This window comes from Anopheles merus, chromosome 3L, assembly GCF_017562075.2.
Source record: "Anopheles merus strain MAF chromosome 3L, AmerM5.1, whole genome shotgun sequence".
Lineage (NCBI taxonomy): Eukaryota > Metazoa > Arthropoda > Insecta > Diptera > Culicidae > Anopheles > Anopheles merus.
The window spans coordinates 29,207,495-29,217,344 of NC_054085.1; the positions used below are offsets into that span (position 1 = coordinate 29,207,495).

General features: G+C 47.4%; 1 protein-coding gene across 5 annotated transcripts; it reads left to right on the plus strand.

Annotated features, from left to right (window-relative positions):
- Nucleotides 1–338: 338 nt before the first annotated feature.
- Nucleotides 339–8,564, plus strand: LOC121599616 (tyrosine kinase receptor Cad96Ca-like). 5 transcript variants are annotated; one of them, XM_041927552.1, is made up of 5 exons: nucleotides 339–357; nucleotides 4,187–4,935; nucleotides 5,883–7,347; nucleotides 7,409–7,514; nucleotides 7,581–8,564. In XM_041927552.1, the coding sequence occupies exons 2-5, from the start codon at nucleotides 4,818–4,820 to the stop codon at nucleotides 8,085–8,087; spliced, it is 2,196 nt and encodes a 731-aa protein (XP_041783486.1). In that variant the 5' UTR covers nucleotides 339–357; nucleotides 4,187–4,817; the 3' UTR covers nucleotides 8,088–8,564. The 5 variants fall into 5 exon arrangements, with proteins under 5 accessions (XP_041783486.1, XP_041783483.1, XP_041783484.1 ...); XM_041927549.1 differs by lacking the exon at nucleotides 339–357 and adding an exon at nucleotides 812–893; XM_041927550.1 differs by lacking the exon at nucleotides 339–357 and adding an exon at nucleotides 900–1,132.
- The last annotated feature ends 1,286 nt before the right edge of the window (nucleotides 8,565–9,850 follow it).

Below are 9,850 nucleotides of genomic sequence, written 5' to 3' on the forward strand. Positions count from 1 at the left end.
TCACACCATGCAAATTGGCATGAATCATACGGCCGTCCAGTATTATGAAAGCTTGATCCCAATCCATGTTAAGCTTAATGTCATACGATTCCCCCAAATTTGCGCCCCTCCGCCTGGCGGATGGCGTGAGATACACGAAACGAAAGCAAAAGCAGCTGACCCATCCTCCCGATCGGACAAGGGGATATCACAGCCTGGTCACAGCCGCGCCAAGACCAGCTGAGCTTTCTTGGGGATGCTGGCCACACAGACACACACACACACACAGGAGAGATGGCACGGAAAGCAGGGAAGCCTGTTCTGGTGAGCCTTTCAACTTTCGATTCGTCTTGCCGCATTGGATGGTCGCAGGGGACGGTAAGAGAGCGGATGTATGTTGTTTTATTTTTTACTTATGTTGTGTTGTCACAGATACAGATTTGCTGCGAATATTGGTGAAGGGGGGGTTGGTTGATGCTGTTGCGTTGTGGTGTTTGTGTCGGTTGAAAACAAGAAAGAGCGAGAGCGAGCGTGAGAGAGAAGAAGAAAACGGGCTGTATGTATGTGTCAGCATAAAAAAGTAGTAATAATTATTTCCAATTAGCGAGAAGTACAAGATGAGTTGAAAAAGTTGTTTTATTAACAACAAACAACAATTGGTTTAAAAAATAGAACCAACAATCAAACTTTATAAAAGTATAAATGAACGTCTTTCAACCCTTTTCTCTCACTCTTTTATGCTCTCTTGCGAGAGCAAATTCAGTTGAAAATAGGGGAGCTCACGCACACCACCGCAAAGCTCCAAGATCTTTTGCAGTCGTACAACGAGCAACGGACGGGTTCGTTTTCATTTCCAAGTTGGCAGCTACGCGTGACAGGCCGATTTTCGACGATACTCAAACCGGGTGTTTCGTGTACGTTATTTTTTGTCGCTACCCCTTACCACAACCCACACATATACCGAGCTGGAGGGGGGATGAGGGTTGTTTCAATGTTGTGTAGTGCGCCGTGCAGCTTCGCCGTACACAGATAGATCGGTCGGTTAAAGGCTGTTAAGGGTTGCCAACGTTAAATTTAACCTACTCCTCGGCAGCACGTGCAAAAAGTGGGAATTACAACGTGTGCTCAGCACACCATCGTGTACGGATTTAATGTGTGTATTTGTGTGTGTGTTTGTGTGTGTGTATTGTTGTTAGAGCTATTTGATCGTATCCGTAGTGTGTTTGGAAAGGCAACATCGCTTAATTAGCGGGTGCTCAAACAATAGGTCAAATTGGTGATTTTTGTGTTGCTGCTAATTTGTGTGAAATTTTCCCAGGGAAAGAATTTTTCCATGCTCAGAGAGCGAGAGAGAGAGAGAGATAGTTACAGGGCCTACGGGCTTGTCGGCAGTGTGCATTGTGGTTGTAAGTGTACGAATGAATTAACATAGAAAAGCTGGTGCAAGTGAAGTGGTTGAATATTAATCGATTTCTGTGCTCAAAGTCACTTTTTTTTGTATGTTGAATTAAAACTAACCACACACACACACAATCTGTGACTGTGATGGGTGACAAAACTGTGAAGGTACGCCTTGCGGCAAAAATGGAAACAAAACTCCGTTGTTGCGGAATAGGAAAGTCGAGTGTCGCGCAGAAGTGATCGCAAATGGATGGATCGCCTGTGCGACCGAGTGAAAGAGTCAACAAGTGCGGAGGGGAGAATGAGCAGCATAAATGTGAAGAAAGCAAACCTTCCCCCGGGACGGGCATGGGCGCTAGAGCAAGTGAAAGAGAGAAAGAAAGCATGAAAGGGGTTGAAACGAAACACATACACACACACCACCCCGTGGTGTGCAAGTGACGAAGGGAAAAAAAGAGAAATCGGTAACGGTGAAATGTTGGTGACGGAACTGCGCCGTGAAAACAAAAGGCAGCACCGAGAGGGAGGAATGGAGGAATGTTGCAACTGCGTCTGCCCCACAGTTTCCACCCATAAATGCACCATTCTCCTCACCTCCTACCTCGTGTTTCGTTGATTTGGAGGCAAAATTTTACTTCGAAAAGTGCGCCCGAGACGGTCTCGGACAGTCTTTCACCGGTTTTTTTTTTATATTGATGCGGTTCTTTCTGCGGACACGAAATGCGAAAGAAAACGGAGGAAGTAAAGGAGAAAATTGTTGTGCAAAACAACGCGCGCACACACACACACACACACACACACCGCTGATATCACACCAGACTGACGGCGGATGACGTGTACGGCGGGTGCATCGATTGGTGGGGTGCAGCGCAAGCGAGTGGGGAAAGAAATCGGAAAGATTGGAAAGGGTTGATGGTTGATGATGATGATGATGATATGCGCAAGGATCACTCGATCGCCTCAGGGTCAGTGAAAGAGAAAACTGCCACCCAGCACAGTGGCCGGTCCGGCGTGTGTGTGTGTGCCTGTGTGTGTCTGTGTGATCGTATGTTTGCCATTTGCGATCTTTTTTTGTGGTCTGTGGTGCTGAGAAAGCATCCATCTCGTGATTGTTTTTCCATTTGCAATTTCACCCAATTTAGTGGTGCATTATTTTTGCACCTCTTGCTGTTTTGAGTGTGTGTGTGCTCGGAAAAGGTATAGATTTTCAATTAACAAACGTGAAAGGAAGTACAGCGAACAAAACAACATCAGAAGGAAAGATGAGAGGATAATAAGAAACAAGCGAAAAGCGGAATCAGTGCACAACAAAACGCAAGCAGCCCGTGAAAGCATAGCGATTGTCGAACAGTCAGTGGAGCATTGGAACAAAAACAACAACCTAAAAAAACGCACACACACAACTGGACGTTCACAATGAAGACATTGAATGGTGGAAATTCGGGCACATAATCGGCTTACTCCGAAGCTTTATCAATTTACTTACTTTCGAAAGCACTTGGCGCTTGCTTTGGAGCTTCCGTTCAGCAGGCAGGAAAAGGAGAGGAAATGCCAGTTGATGCCGGTCGGCTGGACGGATGGGTAAAGCAATGGAAACAGCTTTCCTGGGGCTCTTTCCAAGGGCGATGACTTTATGAACGTATTGTTGAATCGTTGTTTTTTTCTTTCATAGATTTTAATTCATATATTTCCTTCTTGGAGCGATTGGGCTTTACGTGTGTTGGTTCATGTATGCTCGATCTAGCCGGTGGGATGTGCTAATGATCTCCAATCAACGAGTCGTATTAAATCAATGAAATGTTACAACTGATTGAGTTGTATGAATTGATTCAAGTTTTAACTTGTCTTGTAGTGTCTTAAACCATAAAATCATCTCTTATCTCGGTTTTTGTGCAGTTGTATCTATAATTATACCAACTGAAAAGTAGGGCAATTTCGAGTAGTTTGAGGCATTTGTAGTGCTTCGATTATTATTTTCCTGCGAATAATTAAAAATCATAAATGTTCAACTCGCTAAATATACATTGTAAGTTGTTGTTGTTTGAACTGTTTATAGAAGCTTTCGCTCCAACGGAGTTCTTTCGTCTCTTAGTACATTGTAAGCGAGAATTACAGCAAAAGTGCGATTTCAAAAAGCATTCTGAGTTGATAATCTATTAAAAACTAAAAAATTCATTACACATCATCCGTAATTTGCACCAAATATAATTGATTTATAAGCTTGCAAAGTTCTATGTCAACTTGTACCTATTTCAATGACGGATTTACAAGCTTTCGAAACTGATTAGAACCACAGAGCCAGATAGCCAGTTCTACTTACGAAGGAACAGTCACAATACGCGAATTGAGCTCATGAGCCCCTGACTGGAATGTTTTTAAGTCGTACAAGTTGACGACTGAAACACGGAACCGGCAGCTTGTGTGTGCATGTTTAAGCTATTTTAATTCAACAAAAGCCTTGCTAGCCTAATTATATACAGTACGAGATTCCTTTCTGTCACCAATATTGAAATATCAAATTTCGATTTGGCCTTTCGATTTGAGAGCTCTGAATGCGAACAAGATACAAACGAGAGATCAATACTACATTTAAAGGACCCGAACAACATCTTTGCATTGGCAAGAAAGAGCTGAACGCAGCTCAAAGAACTGGATTAGAATTAACCTGTAAACTGTATGATATCTACGTTTGAAAGAAGCTACAAATCGTATAGTGTTAAGTTCAGTGCGAATAAATGTAATAATGCGTGATTTAATAATACCTTAATCAACACTAATTTTTTTATTGTATATTCCTTTTACCTAGTAACCTCAACCAGTAACAGTGTCTGTCATGATAATCCGCCGTAAAGGCCATTCCAAAATGTGACCAAAACTGTGGCTACATGCTTCAATCGAGACGTTACTCTAAGTGCAAAAAGCAAAACACTTGTGGTCTCCCTATCTACCCTATCTAGTCTCACATAACCGGTGTGAACCCGTGGCTTCGGCAAACCCAAAATGTCGCCCAGCGCGGCCAGCGACTATGTAACCGAAAGTGAAACCGGACGGCACAAGATAATCGTTGTTGTGACAAGTTTCGAGATAGTTACGTAAAGTGTCGAACACAAATCCCGAAAGCCCGAGGAACACATACAGACCGCGGGACAGGGACAAGGAGCTGGTGAAACCAATCTTGTTCCTGTCTTCCTGCCTCTTCCGCACAGCGGCGGAAGGAAGGCGAGAAAGTGCCAACGCAAAAACAGTAAAACTGCCAACTAAACGAACGACCGAGTGTTTGTGTGCGTGAGTGTAGTGAAGCCAGAGGTTACTGCTTCGCGGGCACCCTCTAGATGACTGCGCGTGACGGCGTGAAGAACTGACCCGCCAGGACAGAAGCTGTTCCCAGCAGGAGCTGCCGCAGTGTTCAGACTGTTCGCGCCCGAAACGGAAGAACGATGGCATCCAGCGGGCGAAGGCGAATGACGTCAGCCGACGTTCGGCTGTGCATCAAACTGCGCCACTGCCTAGCAATGTTTGCGTGGATGGCGATCGTGCTGCAGCATCCCGGTGCAGGTAAGCTCATCGCTAATGGAAGCCTCCGTGTAGGCAAAACAATCAAATCGTGTGTAAAGGCCACTTGAGATCGCAATCGAGATGCGATCGTAACTCGCCAGACACAATCGCCAAGAGCTCACACATACACGATCAACGCACGGCAATAGAAAGCGAGTGGCACGGCGACCCTACGGCCAACACGTTGCGTGTGTTAAAATGAAAGTGGTCTCCCTATACAGGGGGGGAGCGTTCTCTCTCGCTCGCTCACAGCTTCTCCTCCTTATCTATCCCTCTCTTCTGGCCACTGAAAGCGGTCGAACCGGTTTTTGCACCGGATCACTACCGCAAGCCGTCTGAATTGCGATCAGACAAAACAGCACACCATCGCACCGGATAGCGGCCGAGACAACAAAATATTTTGTTTATGTCCGAGTCCTTCAAACCGTTCGTCGGAACTCCCTGCGGAGGCCTTCACGTTCATTACTGAAGCCGTGCCATCGTTCTCACCGGTGTGAGGCTGCGTTGCTACCTGTGCCGTCGTCAGAATCACTCTTCTGGCGGGGTCTATAATTTTAGCTCGCTCAATGACCATGACACTTGCCGACTATTATTATGATTATGACTCCAGGTCTAGGATCCGCCTCGTCTAGGCTTTTGCACTTCCCGCTCCGCGTAGGGTCCTTCGGAAGTATTGTGAGTGATAGGAAGTAAATTTGAAAATTATTCAAAACCCGGCACGGGGAAGCCTTCGCTAGGGAAGTCGTTTGTTATCGTGTCACTCGCCCCAAACCTGTCCCCCATTAAAGACCTTGGCTGGGGATTTATTCACCAAACCGGTAATGAAACTCTGTTTGCACTTCGATAACGCAGCGAATAAAGCTTCATTATCAAGCATGGGTTGTGTGCATTGACATTTTAAGGCGTACTTCTCATACCTCTCTTGCACATATTCGCTTCCTTTGCAGATGCACAAGATCTCAACACACCGCCAGTAATCGTGGTGGACCGGCACTGGCGCATACCGGAGAACACGACCGTCGGCACGATGATTACGCGCGTCAATGCGGAAGACAACGAGGACGACAAGCTGGAGTTTGGGCTGGACGCACTGGTCGCCGGCCAGGAGCAGCCGTTCATTATCGACCCCAACACCGGGTTCGTGTTTCTGAACAGCAGCGTCGAGGGCCGAGCTGGGCAGAACTTTTTCGTCTACGTCACGGTGAGCGACGGCAGCGTTACCTCCAAGAACGAGGTGTACGTGAACATCCTGAGCAAAAATGCGACCGGTTTGTACAAGTCGCGCGGGTCGCAGTTTACGCCCAGCATCGATAACATACGTCAAATACTGCCACCGGGCATAAATTTGCCCGGGATTAGCTCGCGACCACAGATCCCACTGCCGCCGCTACCGCCCCAGTTTACACGGAAACCACCGACCGTGCCGGGGCCGGGTCTGGAGAGTGCCGAAGCGACTCCAACGCCACCACCGCCGTCCAAGCAAACCAAAACCTATCCCGATCGACCAACCGCCACAGGGAATGCGTCCACGGTGGTAGATTCTTCCCCCTCGACGCATCCCGTGGAGCCGAGTGTCTACAATGGAACAAAACTGTCTCCCATTCCACCGGTGATTAACACTACCGCGCCGCATCCAACGATTGCTGGCGCGAGCAGTACACCAGCCACTGCAAAGCTACCGCTCCAACCTACGATAACCACCGGCACGGTACCGATCCATGCCCATCCGCACGAGGAAACCAACACCGTCAAGATACTGCTCCCGGTGATCATCTCCGTGGCGATCATCTTCGTCACCGCCGGGCTGATCGCGATCTGCTTCTTCCGCAAGTATCTGTGCGCGCTCAGCAAAACGCTCAAGAAGAAGAACAAAATCGATAAAGCCAAAAAGTCAAACCAAAGCAACGGCAGCAGCAACATTACCTCCACCGCCGAGGATAGCCGCAACTCGATCGGGCTGAGCCACTGGACGGGCCCGATGGCGTTCAGCAACCGGTACACCTCACCGTGGGAGCGGGACACGAACGGTCACCTGCAGGCGACGTCCCAGCTGTCCGAGGAGTCGAACGGGTCGATCGTGAAGGATCGCTGGGAGTTTCCACGCCACCGGCTGAAGGTGTTCAACATCCTCGGCGAGGGTGCGTTCGGGCAGGTTTGGCGCTGCGAGGCGACCGATATCGATGGGCACGAGGGCGTATCGGTGACGGCGGTCAAAACGCTCAAGGAAAATGCGAGCGAGGCGGAGCGGAACGATCTGCTGTCGGAGCTGCAGGTGCTGAAGTCGCTCGAACCGCACATCAACGTGGTGCGGCTGCTCGGCTGCTGCACGGAGAAGGATCCCATCTTCGTGATACTGGAGTACGTCAATATGGGCAAGCTGCAGACGTTCCTGAGGAACTCGCGCGTGGAGAAGTATGTCCGATGAGTACACCCGCGTCCAAGATGTCACTAATTGATGTGTTTCGTTTTGCAGACATTATGGAAATACTCACGGCAAGTCAAAGATTCTCACCTCGGGTGATCTTACCTCGTTCATGTACCAGGTCGCACGTGGGATGGATTTTCTAACCTCCCGTGGGGTAAGTAGTGTCGTCGCAGAGTATTCCCAAGAGCTTTTTCTTATCCTGTTCCTGTATTCCCACTAGATCATACATCGTGACCTGGCCGCCCGTAACATTCTCATCACCGACGACCATACGTGCAAGGTGGCGGACTTTGGGTTCGCCCGCGACATCGTCACCTCCAAGGTGTACGAGCGGAAGAGCGAGGGCCGGTTGCCGATCCGCTGGATGGCGACCGAGTCACTGTACGACAACATCTTCACCGTCAAGTCCGACATCTGGAGCTTCGGCATCCTGATGTGGGAGATCGTCACGCTCGGCTCGACGCCCTATCCGGGCATTGCGGCGGCGGATGTGATGCGCAAGGTGCGCGACGGCTACCGGCTCGAGAAGCCGGAACACTGCCGCCGGGAGCTGTACAACATCATGTTCTACTGCTGGGCGGCCGATCCGAACGAGCGGCCCGGCTTCCCGGAGGTGGTCGAGATGCTGGACCGGTTGCTGCAAACCGAGACGGACTACATCGAGCTGGAGCGGTTTCCCGACCACAACTACTACAATATGCTCAACATGAGCGGCGAGAAGCTGTGAACGGACTGGGGTTGCCCGAGGCTCGGAAAGCCCACTTGATAAGCATACTCAAACGAACAAAGGCGATAGTAATTGAAACCTGCACCACACGCAACCACAAGGTATGCATGGTTTGCAAGTAATTGACTAGGTTGTGATAAGATTGAGGTCTGTTTTCGATCGTACGAATGATCGTTTGCTCTTATTTATACGAGCTCGTACGGGAGTTGTATAGCAGCAGAGAACAAATAGGTAAAGATACACCAGCAAATCCCGCTTCTAGTGTGTAGCAATAAGTACGATTGTTAGTTTCAGCTGGATTTAACCTGATTTTATTAAGCATTCATTTCTCTGTGTACATACATCGGCGTTGGATCAGACGATCTGCGTGAAACCCCCCCCCCCCTTCCCCCCTTATCTTTCTTCAGCGTTCGGACGAAATTTGTTATTTGTAAGCATTTAAGTAGTGCGGTGTTTAATAAAAAAGTGAATATACAAGCATATTGCGTAACGAGCAGATTGATTGTTTTAAGTTAAAAGATCACTAGTTTGAAAGACACCAGTGCTGCAAAATGTCACTGTCATTGTCATAAAAAAACTGACTGAAACAAACTCCATGCCTACCGCACGTACTCAATTGTGATGACCAGAGGTGATACTCAATACGATTGGTGTGACCAATGCACGCTTCGTGGCATTTTTACGATCAAAACTTGGTCAATCTCTATGAAATGACTTTTTTTTACTGTAATCAGTTCTGCAAAATGTCACTGACAAAGTCATGACAAATTCCGGCTGAAACAAAACAATGTCAGCGTCACGAGCTCTACGATCACGAGAGATGAGACTCAAACAGTTGTTGCGACCATCACATGCTTGGTGACATTATGTTCAACCAGCTCTTGGGCAGTCACTTAGTCGCGACATTTTCAATCGGTGATCATCCCGATAGTCATGGGAGCTATGCGATGCGTGCGAGTGATTGCAAGAAACAAAATGATCATGGTTTCTCGCTCTGTTAGACCCAACAGACCATCAAACCGGACAGAGCGAGAAAGCATGCTCAATTTGCTGCTTGGAACCACACGCTAAGTATATTCCAAGAATTTCGTGATTATCATTGGGAGAAAATGTCGCGACCAAATAAGTGATCAAGCGTTGGGTGCTAAACAAAATGTCACCAAGCATGTGATTGATTCTCCAACTGTTTGAGTATAGTCACTGATCATCTCAGTTGTTTATGTGATCTGATTTGAGCTTCGTTTCAGGCATGAGTGTTGATGACTGAAACATTGGTATTTGGCAGCACTGTTCACAGCTAGAAAAAAAATCATGATTTTGCTTGCGCCGGCATTAAGCTAAGCTTGTCAGTCAGAGTATCGCGGTTGACTCAAGAACTCGCATATCGTGCTCGGCATGTCATGACGCACTTTCATTGCTGATACTCGCAATAAGCATCAAGCCACCACGGATATGTTAATTGTTTTCGTTGGTGAACACCTCATGAAGCTCATGACATTTTGCAGCACTGAGAGACACAATTAACACGATGATATTGTTTATTCCTAAAAGCTAATCATCCTTATTTTTGCTAAATTATAAATATGTTTTATGCTTTGGACTGGACTGTAAAATTAAATTTCGATACAAAAACGAACTAAACGTAAACTAGAAAGCTTCATCGCTTTAAGCTTCAAATTCATGAGATGGAGTTACTTAGCCTCCACCTTTTTTCTAATTTTTCCTTCATTGTGTTTCACCAACCTTATGTTAATTGTAGGCTA